At 45.9% G+C, this 20,243-nt stretch overlaps 1 protein-coding gene across 1 annotated transcript in view; it reads left to right on the plus strand.

Annotated features, from left to right (window-relative positions):
* Positions 1-19,689, plus strand: part of LOC309564610 (neurotensin receptor type 1-like) — a 94,720-nt gene extending 75,031 nt beyond the window's left edge. Inside the window, exons 2-3 of the mRNA XM_082269266.1 lie at positions 10,047-10,980; positions 18,461-19,689. Coding sequence (XP_082125392.1) covers positions 10,077-10,980; positions 18,461-18,921 — 1,365 coding nt within the window. The 5' untranslated portion in view covers positions 10,047-10,076 and the 3' untranslated portion in view covers positions 18,922-19,689. The remainder of the gene's footprint in view (positions 1-10,046; positions 10,981-18,460) is intronic.
* The last annotated feature ends 554 nt before the right edge of the window (positions 19,690-20,243 follow it).

The raw sequence follows: 20,243 nt of genomic DNA on the forward strand, positions 1-20,243 counted from the left end.
AAAGGTCCATTTGTGTGAAAAAATTATATTAATTTCATTTGGATACAGTGTTGCATGATTGTGCAATTACCAGTTAGTAGCACAGTGATAAATAGCTAAATCCGGCCTGGTCATGAAGGGGGTAAAACATAGAGCTCAAGTGCTTAACATCAGTAATAACAATACAAACATAAGTTATATCTGAAAATCCACGATTAGCTTACTTGAAAAAAAATCTCCTTTCATGTTGTGAGCTCTGTCTATCTGTTGGCCGTCTCTTTCCACAACTTCCTGGATTCCCTGCATGCCTTGCAGTTTCTAAGGACTACATATCCCATGGTACCTTGCAGCCTGCAAGCAGTGATTGCTTTCCTAAATCCACCTCCTGAAACTCCTCCTCTCGGAAGACAGGCTCTGTGAAATGTGTGACCCAGCAGTTCCTACCATAGGCGTGCACACAGGGTGCGCCAGATGTGCGTGGGCACACCCTGATCACCCCATGCGCATTAGCAATATCGCTCTGTGTGCCGGCAGGAAGATGGGAAATATCTCCCTCTTACTGGCTCTGCCATAAGGGAGATCAGGGAGCAGGGAGATCAAGGTGCCGGGGTCATATACAGTATATGTAGACACGCACACGTGTTTGAGCTTTGGGGTGCACACCATAATTCAATAGCCTGCACTTCAAGATCATTCAGATTAATAGGAGGTGGACTTCCATGTTTAATGCTGGGGGTGGCCCAGTATAACCTGGATCAGCATCGTGCATTGTCATGGTGGGCCGATCGCTAATGCTATCGCAACAAATGACACTGTGCCCTAGAGCTTCATTGGTTGTTATGGAGCGGGGTACCTGGCCCGCACGCCCACACCATGGCATGTCATGTTGCTGATCCAGGCCAAATAGGGTCCTGTGCTTGCAGCGGCCAGGGGGAACCTAAATGGCACCAAAGGGTGCAGCGGCACCCCGGATGAAAAACACCAACATATCCCATAAAACTCTCCATATTATATATCAGGGGTCCCCAAATGTTCTAAACAAAGGACCAGCTTAGTGTCCTTCAATTTTAGAGGGGGGTTGAGTGTAGCCAGTGGGAGTAGAAAATGTCCCATCTCTGGTATTGGGGGGAGGGAGGAATAGTATCCCATTTTGGTGTCAGTGGGAGGAATAGTGTCCCATTTTCAGTATCAGTGGGAGAAATGGTGTCCCAGTGTCAGTGGGAGGAATAGTGCCTCATCATTGGTGTCAGTGGGAGGAATAGTGTCCCATCATTGGTGTCAGTGGGAGGAATATTACCCCATCATTGGTGTCAGTGAAAGGAATAGAGCCTCATCATTGGTGTCAGTGGGAGGAATAGTGCCCCGTCATTGGTGTCAGTGGGAGGAATAGTGCCCCGTCATTGGTGTCAGTGGGAGGAATAGTGCCCCATCATTGCTGTCAGTGGGAGGAATAGTGCCCCATCATTCAGCTTCGGGTGTGGCTGCAGGAAGGTTCTCTGGCTGTGTGTCTGGAGCTGCTCCAGGTGATCTGTTTGAGAGGGGAGTCTGGTAAAATCTCTCCCAGCTCTGCTGGCCCCTATCTGGGGAGGCCATGCAGGCCAGCAGGGCCTCTCCTGCTGGAAGCTCTCAGCCATCCCCTGGGCAGATGGATGACATACCTGCTCCTGGACAAGCCATGGCTGGGGATCTCTCTGCCCCTGGTGAGGATGAGGATACCGAGTCCATTCGGGAGCGAGTGGTGGCCGGGATCAAGGTCCTGAATAGGGAGAGAGACCAGCTCTACAAACTGAGAGCGGAGTTGAAGCGTCTGCGAAAGCAACGTGAAGGCTTGTACAGCCGCAACCGTGGATCTATGGATCCGGAAATCCAGTTGGCAAAGGTCCGGGTTCAACACCAGGAAACCATTGTGTCCATGATGGAAGGTAAAGAGGGGCCCTTTAAGGAAAAGTTTTGCAATGACCGCAGATTTGCAAGGATGGCAAAGATGGAGGTGGACGAGGAGACCCCCAGTTCTGACCCCCTGACCCCCCAAGGTGAGGTAAGCAACCCGTTGCCTTCTCAGGGCTCAGGAGGCATGCTGACAGTGATCCAGGCAGTGGAGTCTCCATTACGGGCGGATCAGCTGGTGTTTGGTGAGGAGAACTTTCCTGACAATGTGCCTGATAAGGTAAAACCTAGCAAGTCCCAAGTGACTGATAAAACTATTTTTGTGCCATTTAACACCTTGGCTAATACTGATGTTTTGCCCAATGACACCCAGGCTGGTAATATTATATCCAGCAATACTTCAGCTGCTGATGTTTCCACTGAGGAAAAATTGCGTTTAAAAAATGACATTGCAGCAAAGGAACTACAAGAGCCAGAACAACCCGTTAACCCCCCTTTTGCTGAGTCAAAGGCTGTTTGTCCAGTCACAGCTGCTGTCTCTATACTGCAGCATCAGGACACCTGTGGTACTACAGCAGAAACTGTGATAGTGAATACTGATTGTTCTGACATTACTTCCAACACAGGTGTTCTGAATAATCATACTAATGTGTGTTTAATAGAAAATCATGCTGGCTCAGTACAAGAAGTTAATAATAAGGATAATAATAGTAATGTACTGGCTAAAGTTACATCGGTGTGGGGTATTGGCCCTGATAAGCCCTCTTTTGCTCAGGTGGTACGCTCTGCTCCTGGTAATATTATTAAGCCAGGGCTGCAGCCAATGAGGAACCCTGCTTCCAGGCAGAGATTTACACCACAAACTGCCACTTTGAGCACCCCGGGTTCCGGTCTTGGGTCTCTGGCTTCTGCTGGGGGTCCAAGACGTAATGTCGTTATACTTAAATGGGAAGGTGGTGCAGTCTCTCCAGCACGGCGTGTGGTGGTGGATATGATTTTGGAGATGGGCTTTGGGGCGAATGACCTTTATGCCCTAATACACGTAGCTGGGAGCCGGGAGTACACAATCAGCTTCACCAGGCCGGAGGGTCTTGACCTGTTCTGGGAACGATATGAAGCTCGGTGCAGGTCAAGACCCGAATGGGAAGATCTGGCACCAGTTGCTGTTTCGCAGAGATCAACAGTTAAAAAAATAACCATCATCCTCAATAATGAGAGTGTTCCTGCTCGGGACCTAGAGGTCTGGTTAAGGAACTATGGTGAGGTTTTAACAAGGCTAGAAAAAATCCTTGATGAACGTGACATCTGGACCGGGGGTTGGTCAGTAACGGTCAGGTTGGCCAGGGATGGGAATGTTGTCCGTCACCTGCCCTCCTCGGCTTTCATAGGGAGGGATAGGATGACTATTTTTTATCCTGGTCAGCCAAAGCTATGTCACCGCTGTGGAGAAAAGGGGCATTTTAGCGCCTCCTATTCAGCCTTAATATGTTCGGTATGTCGGGGACAGGGTCATGTGGCCAGGGACTGTACCCAGGCGATAAGGTGCAACCTGTGCCTGCGCCTTGGCCACCCCTACAGCCGATGTCCGGAGGCCTGGCACAACATGGAGAAGGAGGTAGTAGATGAGCTGTTGAGGCTGGACGGGATGGAGGATGAGGCCCCTGGTGTACCATCCTCCTCAGCGGTGACTGACCCCCCAGGTCCTGTTCAGGATCCCTCCCCAGTTTCTGTGGCCAACCCTCCTGTGTCTGTAGGTATTCCTTCTGTGACTGTCTCTGTGTCCCCCCAGCCTACTGTACCCGCTCCTCTTGTGTCAGAACCTTCTAAGTCTGTGCCCCCCGAGCAGAGATGTATAGTAACGAAGTAGAACTACTTAAGTACTGTACTTAAGTACCGAAATGCGGTATCTGTACTTTCCTAGAGTAGAATTTTTTTCTCCTACTTCTACTTTTACTTCACTACATTTTTTCGATGATTTCGATACTTCTACTCAAGTATTTTTTTTTTGTGCTGCATAGTTACTCGTTACTTTTAAAAAAATTACCACTGCCAGAACAGTTTGCATAAAGCTCAAAAAAATGTGTATAATGTCATTTGTAAATCAGCGCATACGAAAATAAAGGTTGTGTATAATAAAAGCTGCTATACCAAATCTTTCCAATAAAAAGAAAATATGAAACAAACAAATAAATGGTGCTACAGCGCTTAAAGTGCATCAAGAAACTACTAACAAACACAGGTTAATCATTTGAATAAATCATTTGAAATAATAAAAACAATATGATGTTCAAACTTTTGACTTATTTCTTTAATAACTACATAACACAGTACTTGTACTTCTACTTTCAGTACTTGAGTAGAATTTTTTTTTCAAAACTACTGGTACTTTTTACTTTTAGTACTTAAGTAGCAAATTTTTTGAAAAAACTACTTGCAATACTTAAGTAAAAAAAATGTTGAATACTTTAGTACTTCTACTTAAGTAACTTTTTCTGCGAGCACTTCCACTTCTACTCAAGTAATTTTTTGATCGAGCACTTGTACTTTTACTCAAGTAGAAATTTCGAGTACTTTATACAAGTCTGCCCCCGAGTCAGTCTTGCCCCATGAGTCATCCCCTCCTAGGTCTGACTTAAGGGAAGGTCCCCCCCCACCAGGAGTGGTAGAGGGTACCAAAAAGGGTGCTGCGGTTTCCTCTGTAAAGAAGTCTTCTGTGAAGACTTCAAAAAAGAAGAAAACAAGAGATAACATCTCTGAATCTGACCTGCAGTACCTGGAGGAGAGAAGGAGGGTTGTGAGGCGGAAGAGACAGGCGGTGAGGACGGAACAGGGACAGGATGCCCCAGTGTCTGTCCCCAACCGTTCTAGGGCTTCTGCATGGGATATTTCCACATCTGGAGCTTCTTCTGAGCAAAATTCTGATTCAGAAATGGAATTGGAGGAGGCCTCAAGAAAGAGAGAGGCTTCTGGTGATGAGCAGCAGAGGGGAGCTAAGAAGCAATCCACCCAATAACCCAAATGGCGGTTCCCCCTCCGTTAAAAGTGGTGACAATAAATGTTGCCAGCATTAAGTCGGTAAGAGCTCGTTCTATGGCCTTCTTTTTGTTCAGCCAATTAGATGCTGAAATTTTATTTTTGCAGGAGACTAGGCTCACCTCCTTGGCAGATATTCATATGGCCAAGAGAGAGTGGAGGTATGGTCCATCTTACTGGTCTCTTGCGGCCGAGCCTTACGGCGGGGTGGCGGTGTTGTTTAAAACCGGCATGGTAACTGTCCGGCGGGTTATTGAGGTGGAGATTGGGAGATGTATGGTCTTAGACGTTCTTGTGGGAGGGCAGGACCTGCGCCTAATTAATATTTATGGGCCGCACACAAAGTGGGACAGGAAATGCCTTTTTACAAGGATCAAGCCATTTCTTTTTACATCCCGGCAAGTGGTTTTTGGAGGTGACTTTAATACTGTGACTAGGCCCAAGGACAGGAAGGACTTCAATGACCGGCTGGGATATGATAGCGTTTTTTTAAATAGTATGGTTAGGGATGCTGGTCTTGTGGATGTGCACATTAAGCACCTTCCGGATGACACAGGGTTCACATTTCATCGAGGTAATAGTCAGAGTAGAATAGATAGGTTTTTTTTGAAGGAGGCCTCTGCTTTCTCACCCCCAGTGGTGCAGGCAGTGGAGTTCTCTGATCACTGTATGCTATCTGTGGTCTTGAATGCTTCAGACTTCCCTCAGAGGGGCAAAGGCATCTGGAGATTAAATTCGACTCTCCTTGAGGAAGAACATGTTAGACAATCCTTTGAGGAATTCTTTCAGGCACAGGTGACCATCCTGGACTTTTGTAGCAGCAAGGCTGAGTGGTGGGAGCTGACCAAAAAGAGGATTGCTGGATTCTTCAGGGGCCTAGCCAATAAAAAACAGTTTAATAGATACATGACCTACCAACGTTTGCGGAGGAAGCTGGATATTCTTGTCTCGAGAGGAGGAGATCCTGGGGCAATCTCTGAAGTGAAAATCCTCCTCAGGAAGTGTCAATATGACCGGCATACCTCTTTGGTTCTGGAGAGGGACTATGGGAAATACCACTCGCCTGACCCTTACCAGAACTGCAAACAGGGTGTAGCTGTTAAGATGGTCGTTGGCCTTAAGGATAGTACAGGTTCCTTGACAAAGTCCAGGTCAGGGATCCTGGAGGTCATGAGGTCTTTTTATGCTGAACTTCTTGGGAGGAAAGAGCTTGACCGAGACAAGATGGAAAGCTTTTTGGACTCTACTCCAGGTCTAAATTGTGGAGATGTCCTCTTGATGAATTTGACAGAAGAGATCACAGTTGAAGAGGTGACGAGGGCAATTGAACAGCTTGCCATCAAAAAGTCACCTGGACCGGATGGTCTGACGGCTGAGATTTACAAAGCCTTTAAGTCTATTCTGGCCCCACATTTGGTAGAGATTTTTAACAGTTGTCTTGCTGAGGGGGTGCTTCCCCTTCCATGAGACTCTCAGCTGTGATTCTTCTTTCAAAAGGTAAAGATCCTTCGATGATTGAGAATTGGCGCCCCATCAGGCTTCTCAATGTCGATAGAAAGGTGCTGGCGAAGATACTTTTCTGGCGCCAATCGGCAGTAGCAGAGTCTTTGCTTTCTCGCCATCAGCACTGTTCGATCCAGGGTAGGAGCACCTTCACAGCGGTTTTAGCTGTCCGGGAGGCCTTGGAGCAGTGCAGGGCTGCAGGCTGGGGAAAGTATTTACTGGCATTGGATCAGGCAAAGGCTTTCGATCGTGTCAACCATGAGTACCTGTGGTTGCTCTTTAGTAAGTACGGTCTGCCGGGTGGTTTTGTCGATTGGTTAAAAGTCTTGTATAAGGGGGCAGAAAGCTTCCCTCTTGTTAATGGTTGGGTTGGACAGTCCTTTGAGGTTGGTTCTGGGGTGCGTCAGGGTTGTCCCCTGAGTCCCCTGCTCTATGTGTTTGCAATCGACCCCTTCATCAGGAGGCTAGAGAGCAGCATGTTGTGTGGGGTACCAGTGGGAATCCCGGGTGAGCCACCTTTGAGGGTTGTTGCCTATGCGGATGATGTGTCAGTGATTGTCACTGGGACAGATGAAGCGGAGGAGGTGGTCTCTCTGACATCACGGTACTCTGAAGCATCAGGTTCCAAGATCAATCAGGACAAGAGTGAAGTTTTTTGGATGGGAAAGGAAGGTGAGGGGTTTGATCTCCCGGACACCTTTCCAGTGCCCCAGGAAAATATTAAGATATTAGGCATTGAATTTGGACCTGGCGATTATGGCCTCAAAAACTGGGAAGGCAGGCTGGAAGTTGCCAATACTAAGGTGGTCAACTGGAAGAGATGGAAGTTATCTCTGAGGGAAAGGGTTGATCTGATTAAGACTTACCTGATACCAATCTTCTTGTATGTCAGCCCTGTCTGCATCTTGCCAGTGTCTCTCTATGCTAGGATCTATAGTGTGTTCTTCCAGATGCTGTGGGGGAACAGACTGAACCCCATCAAGAGGAATGTCACCTATCTATCCAGGAGGGAGGGTGGCTTAGGTATGGTCAACCCCGTTCTTTTCTTTTCACTGCTATTTCTCAAGTTTAACATTGGTAGTATGCTTACAGTGGAACCTCCTGGATGGGCAGGCATGTTTAGATCTTGGTTTAGGCCTTTTCTGCGACTTTGGGAAGAAGGTGGCCAAGTGAAGAATCTCAGGGGTCATCGTGGTCAGCTCCCAGCCTATGTCGCTCCGTGTCTGAAGTTACTGCGGCAGTGGCGACTGTCGGCTGAAGATCTCAGATCCGCTCCGAGGAAAGTCCTTATGAGCCGAGTCTTGAGCGAAGTCTTTCATGACCCACTGGCCTTAAGGGATTGCCCAGGCCCAATTTTAAGGGAAGGGTTAAGACTGATTAATTTGGCTAGAGTCCCCCTTAAATTCAGGGATCTGGCCTGTTTGTACTTCCACGGGAGGCTCTATGTTCGGGGCAATTTGAAATTCCGCAGTGGGATGGATCGTGGTTGTCCTCGGGAGGAATGTACAGGTGAGGAGGAGACTATGGATCATTTTTTGCTTCGTTGCCCTTTTAACATAGAGGTATACAAACAGGTTGGGCGGGCCCTCGGTGTTCCTTTCCTCTCCAGGCTGGGTTATGCTGAGTGGGTGTATGGAGCATTCAATACTGGTGGGGGCTTTTGTTTGGATTCACTTTTTTTAGTTAGTTTAGCAGTCCGTTATTACACCTGGAACGCACGGTGTCAGGTCACCCTTCGGCGTAAAATCCTTCCTGTTCAGGTGGTGGTGTGTGACATTCTGCATGAGGTGGGGAACATTCGGGCGCTTGAGAGAGACAAGTGGGGTCAGAGGGCTTGGCTGAAGGCGTGGAGGGGTTTCAAGCCTCCCTGACTGCCAGGGGTCTCTTTCCCGGGTGTGGCTTTCTGTCTCTTATCACCCTAGATTTTTTCTTAATGCTCAGTTTTTGATAAATGGCTGCATACATAGGTGATGGGTTGTGCCTCTTAGGCCCTCTCTGCTGCTTTATGTAAATAGTTTTCTAAAAATGTTGGAAGTGGATTATGTATATATTGTATATATTCTGCACATGGATGTGTATTCCTTTGTTTTCTGTTGGAATATTGTACTATAGTTATGTTTTTTACTTTTGTATAAAATATGTTGCTTGATTCTTTTCAATAAAAGATCAATAGTGCCCCATCATTGGTGTCAGTGGAAGGAATAGTGCCCCGTCATTGGTGTCAGTGGGAGGAATAGTGCCCCATCATTGGTATCAGTGGGAGGAATATTGCCCCATCATTGGTGTCAGTGGGAGGAGTAGTGCGCCATTATTGGTGTCAGTGGGAGGAATAGTGCCCCATCATTGGTGTCAGTGGGAGGATTAGTGCCCCATCATTGGTATCAGTGGGAGGAATATTGCCCCATCATTGGTGTCAGTGGGAGGAGTAGTGCCCCATTATTGGTGTCAGTGGGAGGAATAGTGCCCCATCATTGGTGTCAGTGGGAGGAGTAGTGCCACACAATTGGTATCAGTGGGAGGAATAGTGCCCCATTATTGATGTCAGTAGGAGGAATAGTGCCCCATCATTGGTGTCAGTGGAATATTACCCCATCATTGGTGTCAATGGGAGGAATAGTGCCCCATCACTGCTGCCAGTGGGAGGAGTTGTGCCCTATTATTGGTGTCAGTCTGAGTATTAATGCCCCATCATTGATGTCAGTGGGAGGAATAGTGCCCCATCATTGTTATCAGTAAGAGGAATAGTACCCCATCATTGGTCAATGGGAGGAATAGTGCCCCATCACTGGTGTCAGTAAGAGTAATAGTCTCCCATCACTGGTGTCAATGGGAGTAAATGTGCCCTACTATTGGTGTCGAAGGAAGGAATACTACTCCATCATTGTAGTCAATGGGAGGAACAGTGCCCTATCATTGGTGTCAGTAGGAGGAATAGTGCCCCATCACTGGTGCCAGTGGGAGGAGTTGTGCCCCATTATTGGTGTCAGTCTGAGTATTAGTGCCCTATCATTGATGTCAGTGGGAGGAATAGTGCCCTATCATTGATGTCAGTGGGAGGAATAGTGCCCTATCATTGGTGTCAGTGGGAGGAATAGTGCCCCATTGTTGGTGTCAGTGACAGGAATAGTACCCTTTGTTGGTGTCAGTGACAGGAATAATGCCCCAATGTTGGTGTCAGTGGGGGGAATAGTGCGAATAGTGCCCCAAGGGCCAGATAAGAGCAAGCAATGGGCTACATCCTGAACCTGAGCCACAATTTAGGGACCATTGCTATATATAATTATGAGCGTCGATGAAATCGGTAAAAATTTACCCTAAGTAAGCATTGATTATGATGATTTCAGCGTGTATTTTACTGTATGCCATGATCTGGATTCTTCATACTGTATATTGAGTGGCGACTTTAATATATTTTGCATGTACCTCTCTTCTGTAATGGTGCTTGACTTACTCAGCCACTAAATGATTGGGCTTATTAAGGATTTGCATGACAGAATGGCAAATCTATTCACTTAATCATTGACCATTGTTTAACCGTTCAATTAATGACGGTCACTTAGGGCTGAAGAGAGCAATCAGAGTGTACTTATTGCAACCTAATTTTGCTTCTTTGATGGTAATTAATATTTTCTCTTGCTGTTTAGTATTGAACCCTCTGAATTGAAGTTACTGAAATGAACCACTCGAAGACACGTGTTTTAAACGAATGCCAGAACCACATCAATTTCGAAAATGAGTCTTCGTGGAACGATGGCATGGCCTTCAACCATACCCGTGGGACAATAAACCGCCTTTTCATTGGAGCCCAAAAGCAGGAGCCCAATTACGTGGCCATACCCGCCACCATCTTTTGCAGCTTACTCTTCTTATTTGGCATTTTGGCCAACGGGATTAGCATCCTTACGCTAATGAGAAACGGCAGGATGAAAGTGAGCGCAGTTCGGTTCTACCTCTTGAGTTTGGCCTTGGCAGACATTTTGCTGCTCTTTACCATCCCAGTAACTCTATACCGATATTTCTGGCAATATTACCCTTGGACACTGTCCGACTCTGTGTGCAAATTGTACTTCATGATTCGCCAGGTCTACTGTGCTACCACCAGCTGGACCATTATCGCCTTCACTTCCGAAAGGTATTTTGCCATATGTCATCCTATGTGGTCTATCACTGGGCTTCGGAAATCTCGCATGGCTTATTTGTTGGCCTTCATCTGGATTTTATCCTTTATCAGCACTATTCCTGTGGCTTTGGTATACGGAGAGTCTGCAGCTTGTATTTTGGACTATACGGCCACCACCCAAGAGGAGGTGGTGCTTGATTCCACCGTTTGTGAAATGCTGGAGCCAAAACCCTATATTATATACAAGAGTATCCTGCAAATTCGGAGCATCTTATACTTTGTAGTGCCTCTGGTTACCATCATCATCTTCCACCTACTGATCTACCACCACCTCAGTATCAATCATCGCCAGAGGGAGAAGATTGGCCTAACAAGAACGCATTGGCGGTTTTCTTCAAAGGGCGTAACTCAGCCTCAAAGCCGCCCCTTTTCAGAGAAGAAGGCCCGTCAGCTATTGGGTGAGTGCATTGGGCTTTGTTTATAAAGATACATGTTGCCTTACATCTTTTTTTAAAATGTGAGGAAAATCTGAGTTGACCACAAAAATTGTATAATCTGTTGTAGGCCATGTATTATTCGGGAAATATGATGCGTTTCTTGCGTATCTCGGCTTTATTTCAGTAATTTAACACTGAGCGAGCAGAACAGTCATAAAGCATAGCATGAGAATATGTACTAACCAAGTATGGGACCACCATTGTACATGCATAATTTGAAACAATTCACAAATAAATATATATACACAGTATCTCACAAAAGTGAGTACACCCCTCACATTTTTGTAAATATTTTATTGTAACTTTTCATGTGACAACACTGAAGAAATGACACTTTGCTACAATGTAAAGTAGTGAGTGTACAGCTTGTATAACAGTGTAAATTTACTGTCCCCTCAAAATAACTCAACACACAGCCATTAATGTCTAAACCACTGGCAACAAAAGTGAGTACACCCCTAAGAGAAAATGTCAAAATTAGAGCCCAAAGTGTCAATATTTTGTGTGGCCGCCATTATTTTCCAGCACTGCCTTAACCCTCTAGGGCATGGAGTTCACCAGAGCTTCACAGGTTGCCACTGGAGTCCTCTTCCACTCCTCCATGACGACATCACGGGGCTGGTGGATGTTAGAGACCTTGCGCTCATCCACCTTCTGTTTGAAGAGGCCCCACAGATGCTCAATAGGGTTTAGGTCTGGAGACATGCTTGGTCAGTCCATCACCTTTACCCTCAGCTTCTTTAGTAAGGCAGTGGTCATCTTGGAGGTGTGTTTGGGGTCGTTATGTTGGAATATTGCCCTGCGGCCCAGTCTCTGAAGGGAGGGGATCCTGCACTGCATCAGTATGTCACAGTACATGTTGGCATTCATGGTTCTCTCAATGAACTGTAGCTCCCCAGTGCCGGCAGCACTCATGTAGCCCCAGACCATGACACTCCCACCACCATGCTTGACTGTAGACAAGACACACTTGTCTTTGTACTCCTCACCTGGTTGCCGCCACACAGGCTTGACACCATCTGAACCAAATAAGTTTATCTTGGTCTCATCAGACCACAGGAGATGGTTCTAGTAATCCATGTCCTTAGTCTGCTTGTCTTCAGCAAACTGTTTGCAGGTTTTCTTGTGCATCATCTTTAGAAGAGGCTTCCTTCTGGGATGACAGACATGCAGACCAATTTGATGCAGTGTGCGGCGTATGGTCTGAGTACTGACAGGCTGACCTCCCACCCCTTCAACCTCTGCAGCAATGCTGGCAGCACTCATACGTCTATTTCCCAAAGACAACCTATGGATATGACACTGAGCATGGGCACTCAGCTTCTTTGGTCGACCATTGGGAGGCCTGTTCTGAGTAGAACCTGTCCTGGTAAACGTCTGTATGGTCTTGGCCACCGTGCTGCAGCTCAGTTTCAGGATCTTTGAAATCTTTTTATAGCCTAGGCCATCTTTATGTAGAGCAACAATTCTTTTTTTTCAGATCTTTAGAAAGTTATTTGCCATGAGGCGTCATGTTGAACTTCCAGTGACCAGTATGAGAGAGTGAGAGCGATAACACCAAATTTAACACACCTGCTCCCCATTCACACCTGAGACCTTGTAACACTAACAAGTCACATGACACCAGGGAGGGCAAATGGCTAATTGGGCCCAATTTTCACATTTTCAATTAGGGGTGTACTCACTTTTGTTGCCAGCGGTTTAGACATTAATGGCTGTGTGTTGAGTTAGTTTGAGGGGACAGCAAATTTACACTGTTATACAAACTGTACACTCACTACTTTACATTGCTAAAGAAGCTGAGGGTAAAGGTGATGGACTGGCCAAGCATGTCTCCAGACCTAAACCCTATTGAGCATCTGTGGGGGATCCTTAAACAGAAGGTGGAGGAGCGCAAGGTCTCTAACATCTACCAGCTCTGTGATGTCATCATGGAGGAGTGGAAGAGGACTCCAGTGACAACCTGTGAAGCTCTGGTGAACTCCATGCCCAAGAGGGTTAAGGCAATGCTGGAAAATAATGGTGGCCACACAAAATATTAATACTTTGGGCCCAATTTGGACATTGTCACTTAGAGGTGTATTCACTTTTGTTGCCAGCGGTTTAGACATTAATGGCTGTGTGTTGAGTTATTTTGAGGGGACAGCAAATTTACACTGTTATACAAGCTGTACACTCACTACTTTACATTGTAGCAAAGTGTCATTTCTTCAGTGTTGTCACATGAAAAGATATAATAAAATATTTACAAAAATTTGAGGGGTGTGCTCACACTCGTGAGATACTGTGTATATAGATATATACAGTATATATATATATATATATATATACACCATATTGTCAAAAGTATTGGGGAAGGGAGTTCAATAGGATAGGAGAAACTCGGAAGAAGTCCTGAAGGCGAGCATGGGAGGAGGTGACGAGGGAGCTAGAGAGCAGGAGGTCTTGGGAGGACCAAGGAGAACGATTTGGTTGGTATTTTGGGACTAGGATAGTGACGTAGCTGGGGGTCAAGTAATGGATGGCTTTGTAAGTTGTTGTTAGTATATTGAATTTAATTAGTTGGGTGAGCAGAAGCCAATGGAGGGAGTGGCAGCAGGGGCGTAACTACAGGGGTTGCAATTGCCGGCTGCTGCAGGGGATGTGTTACAATAGAGAACCAGGAAGGGGTCGGTAAATATGTAATTTACCAGCTCCTTCCTTTTCTGAATGGACAGAGTCATAGTCAGTGACATTGTAAAAAAATTAAATAAAACGATGAAAAAATAAAACAATTAAAATACCAAAAAATAAAAACTACTGACACCAGTGGGTGAACTTCCAGGATCGCAAAGGCCACACTTGCGACTGGGCCCTGGCATTCCACCACCGTGGGGAGGCCCCAAGACGGCAGGAAGGAGGCCCACTACAGAACTTGTGAAATGGTCCCGCTGCAGGACCGTAATAAAGGGCCCCCGCAATGAGAGTAAAGATCCCCAGGATCAGTGGGAAGAGCCCCGGGCTTGAAGGGAAGGGCCAGGGGTCAGAGGGCCCTTCATGGTTTCTTGCACCGGGGCCCTGAATGTTCTAGTTACGCCTCTGACTGGCAGAGAGGGGTGGCAGACGCTGAGCAGTTTGTAAGGTGGACGAGTTTGACAGCAGCATTCATGATGGACTGAAGGGGGGATATCCTATGGTAATCCCGCCAGGAGGAAGTTGCGGTAGTCAAGGCGAGAGAAGGTAGTGAACTAGGAGCTTGGTGGTGTCATTGGTTAAAAAGTGGTATGTTCTGGAGATGTTGTGGAGGTTGAGGTGGCATGATTTGGACAGTGATTGGATGTGGGTCTGAAAGGAGAGTTCAGAGTCCAGGGTTACCCCCTAGCACCCTGGTATTTGGAGACTGACTGATAGTTGTGCTATTGATCCTGACAGAGAAGTCAGGGGAAGGGGAATGTGGGGGAGGAAATATTATGAGCTCGGTTTTGGATAGATTGTGTTCCCTGTGGTTGCTCTCCTTGCTACTGTATGTTAGACAGTAGGGATGACTTGATGCAGCCTTGGTGGCCAGGAAGGGGAGGGGCAGCCAGCATGAACCCCTTGCGGCATTGGAATGATTATGTTAATGTGGTAGATGTGTTAAAACAAAAATCAAAACCTTTTTGTCCTTTTGGATAGAGTAAGGGAGGGTTATAACCCCATCAGGTTATTTTTTGCCATTTTTTCCCATTTGGGAGATTTACCTTCACTTCCTATCCCATAACTAAAACAGGAAGTGAGAGAAAATCCCTGCAATTTAAGGGAATCTCTTGGAGACCCCCAAAGTTACCAGAACTAGTGACCCATTGGAGGATTTCCTCTCTATTACTTTTCTAGGAACAACCCAAAATTTGGGATTTCTGTTACTTTAACTTTCAATGATAATGGTAAACAGGGGGCACAGGCAGCTATAACAGCTTACAGGTGTTAAAATCTCTCTCGACTCTATCCAAAACTAAAAAAAAAAAAAAGTTTTGCCTTTAGTTATACTTTAATCAAATCCAAATTGTACTATTCCTCCCACTGACACCAACAATGAGGTACTATTCTTCCCACTGACACCAATGATGGGGCACTATTCTTCCCACTGACACCAATGATGGGGCACTATTCCTCCCACTGACACCAATAATTGAGCACTATTCCTCCCACTGACACTAACAATGGGGAACTATTCCTCTCACTGCCAATGATGAGGCATTTTTCCTCCCACTGACATCGATGATGGGGCATTATTTTTCCAACCCAACTAACACCAACAATGGGACACTATTCCTCCCACTGATACTAATCATGGAGCACTATTCGTCCCACTGACACCAATGATGGGGTACTATTTCTCCCACTGATACCAATGATGGGGCACTATTTCTCCCACTGACACCAATGACGGGGTACTATTCCTCCCACTGATACCAATGATGGGGTACTACTCCTCACACTGATACCAATGATGGGACACTATTCCTCCAAATGACACCAATGATGGGGCACTATTCCTCCCACTGATACCAATGATGGGGCACTATTCCTCCCACTGACACCAATGATGGGACACTATTCCTCCCACTGATACCAATGATGGGACACTATTCCTCCCACTGACACCAATGATGGGGCACTATTCCTCCCACTGATACCAATGATGGGACACTATTCCTCCTACTGACACCAATGATTGGGCACTATTCCTCCTACTGACACCAATGATGGGACACTATTCCTCCCACTGATACCAATGATGGGGCACTATTCCTCCCACTGACACCAATGATGGGGCACTATTCCTCCCACTGATACCAATGATGAGGCATTATTCCTCCCACTGACACCAATCAGTGTACCGGTTTGCTGCCGGTACCATGTGACCGCTGTAACCAATCACAGCAGGGTAACATGACAGTTGTAAACAATGGATGGCTTTCTTTCATGTGAAGGTTCATCTCATTAAATTAGAATATCATCAAAAGGTTAATTTATTTCGGTAATTCAATTAAAAAAGGTAAACTCTTATATTTTATATAGATGCGTTACACACAGAGTGATAGATTTCAAGCATTTCTTTCTTTTAATTTTCATGATTATGGCTTACAGCCAGTGACACCCCAAAATTCAGTATCTTAGAAATTTAGAATATTACATAAGACGAAAAAAAAAAAGGATTTTTAATACAGAAATGTTGTCTTAGTGAAAAGTCTGTCCATGTACAGTATAGGATGCACTCAATACTTGGTCGGGTCTCCTTTTGCATGAATTACTGTATCAATGCGGTGTGGCATGGTGGCAATTAGCCTGTGACACTGCTGAGGTGTTATGGAAGCCCAGGTTGCTTTGATAGCGGCCTTCAGTTCCTCTGCATTGTTGGGTCTGGGGTCTCTCATCTTCCTCTTGATAATACTCTCCAGATTCTCTATGGGGTTTAGGTCAGGCCAGTTTGCTGGCCAATCAAGCACAGTGATCCCATGATCATGTGACCAAGTATTGGTAGGTTTGGCAGTGTGGGCGGTGCCAAGTCCTGCTAGAAAATCAAATCAGCATCTCCATAAAGCTGGTCAGCAGAGGGAAGCATGAAGTGCTCTAGAATTTCCTACTGGAGGGCTGCGCTGACTTTGGACTTGATAAAACACAGTGGACCAACACCAGCAGATGACACGCCTCCCCAAATCATCACTGACTGTGGAAACCTCACATTGGACCTCATGCAACTTGGATTCTGTGCCTCTCCACTCCTCCTCCAGACTCTGGGAACATTTTCCACAGTCAGTGATGATTTGGGGAGCCATGTAATCTGCTTTCCTATAATATATTTGGTTTATTTTCACTAAAGAAATGTAGCAAAATACATTTTAGTCTAAATTTATGAAGAATAATTATTTATTTGCAAAATTTTATAACAGAAACAAAGAAAAACACTTTTTCCTCTGATGTAGCACCCTCCTAGATAGGTAAAGCCTAGTGTCTCCATCTGCTTATCAGGGGAGCCTGATTAATAGTTATGCCTGTTGCATGTGTCCATGTGTGATTCATCTGGGCTGAGGGAGTGTCCCCACTGTATTCAATAGTGGAGCCTGTTGGACAGTGGAGGAAAACCAGCCAGTGACACACAGGCTTTTGTAACTATCCCAGTGGGTTGGCACAAACAATGGTGCATCCTGGGATATGTTATAAAAGCCAAGGGCACATGTGACAGGGTGTCTTTGGGCAGGAAGCCAGGTCCCAGAAGGAGGGTGACATTTGTCTCTCCTTCTGCTGCTGTGGATGGTGGTCACAGACGGTCGGCCTTGTGAGCCAGGAGTGTGGAGCTGAGCCAGGAGATCCAGGAAACCGGACTGGTGGAGTTGGAGGCAGAGCAACCTTGGGAAAAACAGTGTCCGTGAGCACCGGGAAGCTTGCTGGGGGTCTGCCCAGGAAGGGGACCACTCCAGTGGAGAGTCAGTGGACAGGTGTCAGCACACACACGGCAATTGAGAAAGGGGTGCCAAGTTAGAACCCTGGAGAGTAATTCAAGCAGGAACACATTATCTATCTTCACTTCAGTGGCAAGGTGAAGCAGCGGCCTTGCCGCACACTACAGCTAGTTGTCCTCAAGATTGAGCATAGTTCATAGTTGGGGTATCCCACTCATCCCTTTTCCTATCCCAGTTCCAAATAAAAAAACAAAAACCAACATTCCCTGGATTGATTATTGACTGAGCGAGGGGCGTAACTACAGGGGTTGCAGTGGGTGCAATTGCAACCGGGCCCCATCTTCCAGGGGGCCTGCGCGGCTCCCCTATACACCTGCAGCATGTAGAGAAATCACTGTCCTTTTTCCTCCTGTAGCTGCAGGAGGAAAATGGAGGAGATTGGTTCATCTGTATGCTGCCCCCACCACTCCTCCCATCCAGTTCACTTGTGTTCTGCTGTCTTTGCAGGACTTGTGAAAGGGTCCCGATGCGGGACTGTAATAAAGGGCCCCGCAACGACAGTAAAGGGTCCAAAGTTGGAAGAGCCCCAGGCTTGAACGGGGGGTCCGGGGGGGCCTTCATGGTTTCTTGCACCAGGCCCTGAAGGTTCTAGTTATGCCTCTGGACTGAGCCAAGGACTTTCCATGCTAATTATCTGCTCTCAGTTGCTAAGGGTAACCCAGGGGAATCCAGAAAGTGCAATTCTCAGCAGTCCTCTAGGGGGCAATGCTACACTAAATTTTCGGCCAAAAAATAAAACCCCAGTGGTGATTAAATGCTACATAAGAAAGCTTTATTTGTGTTAATTTCATACGAGTACAGTGTTGCATGATCGCGCAATTATCATTCAAAGTGTGACAGCACTGAAAGCTGAAAGTTGGCCCGGGCAGGAAGGGGGTGAAAGTGCCTGGTATTGAAGGGGTTAAAGATACTTTAAATTTTTTTACCTGAGTACTACTAACTAATTTCCTTTCTTCCAGGGGCTGTAGTGGTGGCGTTCTTCCTGTGCAATTTTCCCGATACCGCCTCGTCACTCATGCAGATCTACATAGACAACTGGAACACGCACATCCTTAAGGTCTACACCTTGCTGAAGACCTACTTATCGCTACCACTGTGGTACCTCAATAGCGCTCTGGACCCAATACTGTTTTGCATTTCTTCTACGTCGTTCCGCAGCGCATGCTGGGAAACCCTTACAGCTGTTCTGCCATGGCAGGATAAATCAGTAGATGGACCCAACCACACGTACCACGCTTCCTGCCCTCGGTCTGGTGGATCTTCCCTTGTGTCAGCGCCAAGCACCCGATCAACGTGGACACTCAATTCAAACGAAGGAGAGCAAAAAGAATGCTTGGGTCAAGCTCGAACCAATGATCCAAAACTTGTTTTCTTCAGGCACCTTGATGTCATGGAAACCAGAGACTACGCGTTTCCGTAAGAACTATTTTTTTTTTTTTCAAACTGTTGCAAGGATGCCAATATTTTCAGTTGCAGGACTATGGTGTTATGGCGAAATGCTGAAAAAGAGTTACTTCTAATAAAATTATCCCTGGTATGAATTTAACTGTATCAGAGTTGCAAAAAAATTTATAATAAAGCTGTGAGCTGGCGAGGAAATTTAATATTCATTATGTAAGAGGATTATAGAATCAAGGCTCCAAATAACAGCGGGACTTAAAGGCGGCATCTTTATGCCGCTGCTACCGAAGACGTTTCGGTCAGAGACTTCTTTCAAGTGCGCATTAAAGAGGATTATATGAAATAGTTTGATGGGTGTTTAATTGAAAATTAATCTATTGTTGCTTTCTATTAAAATTTGAAAGATTCCTTTGGAGAAAAACAACAATATATCATGGCAGTCGCTATTTGTCTTCTATGGAGAATCCTGTAATCCGGCATGAGTTGTCACATAAGAAGGTTCAGGCAGCATATAGCACAGGTGCAAGCCTTGATCAGGGTTCCTCAGCTGGATTTAGGATATCACATCTGTCATGACTAATGAAAGCTTGTATTGAGCATTGTTTTTAGTCAAACTGCATGTAACGGCAACACCCATTTAATTGGTCACTTCAGCACCCAACTCTCATGCAGTAGGTCTGGAGTGAATAAAGCTTGTTGAATTTTAGGTCATCATTGGCTTGATCAGAGTTCCTCAGGTGGATCTAAGATATCACATCTGTCATGACTAATGAAAGCTTGTACTGAGCATTGTTTTAAGTCAATCTGCAAGTAACAGCGTCAGCAGCACCTATTCAATTGGTCACTTCAGAACCCAACTCTCATAGGTCTGGAGTGAATCAAGTTCCTTGAATTTTAGGTCATCATTGGTTTGATCAGGGTTCTTCGGGTGGCTCTGAGATATCACATCTGTCGTGAATAATGAAAGCTTAAACTGAGCATTTCTTTAGAATTTCAACTTTGAGTGATGGCGCAATCCATTTAATTGGTCACTTCACCACCTAACGCTCTGAATTGGGTCAGGCTCCTTGAATTTTGGGTCATTGTTGCCTTGATCATGGGTACTTGGGTGGCTCTGAAATATCACATCTGTTGTGACCAATACAATCGTGAGTTTACAATTATTTAGGCTGTGAATAATGGCACCAACCATTTAATTGGTCACTTCACCTGCTCTGAATTGGATCAGGCTCCTTGAATTTTGGGTCACTGTTGCCTTAATCAGGGGTCCTTGGGTGGCTCTGAAATATCACATGTGTTGTGACCAATAAAATCTTGTGTTTACAATTATTTAGGCTGTGA

The sequence above is a fragment of the Pelophylax lessonae genome (assembly GCF_965119305.1).
Source record: "Pelophylax lessonae genome assembly, chromosome: 9".
In the NCBI taxonomy this organism is placed as follows: domain Eukaryota; kingdom Metazoa; phylum Chordata; class Amphibia; order Anura; family Ranidae; genus Pelophylax; species Pelophylax lessonae.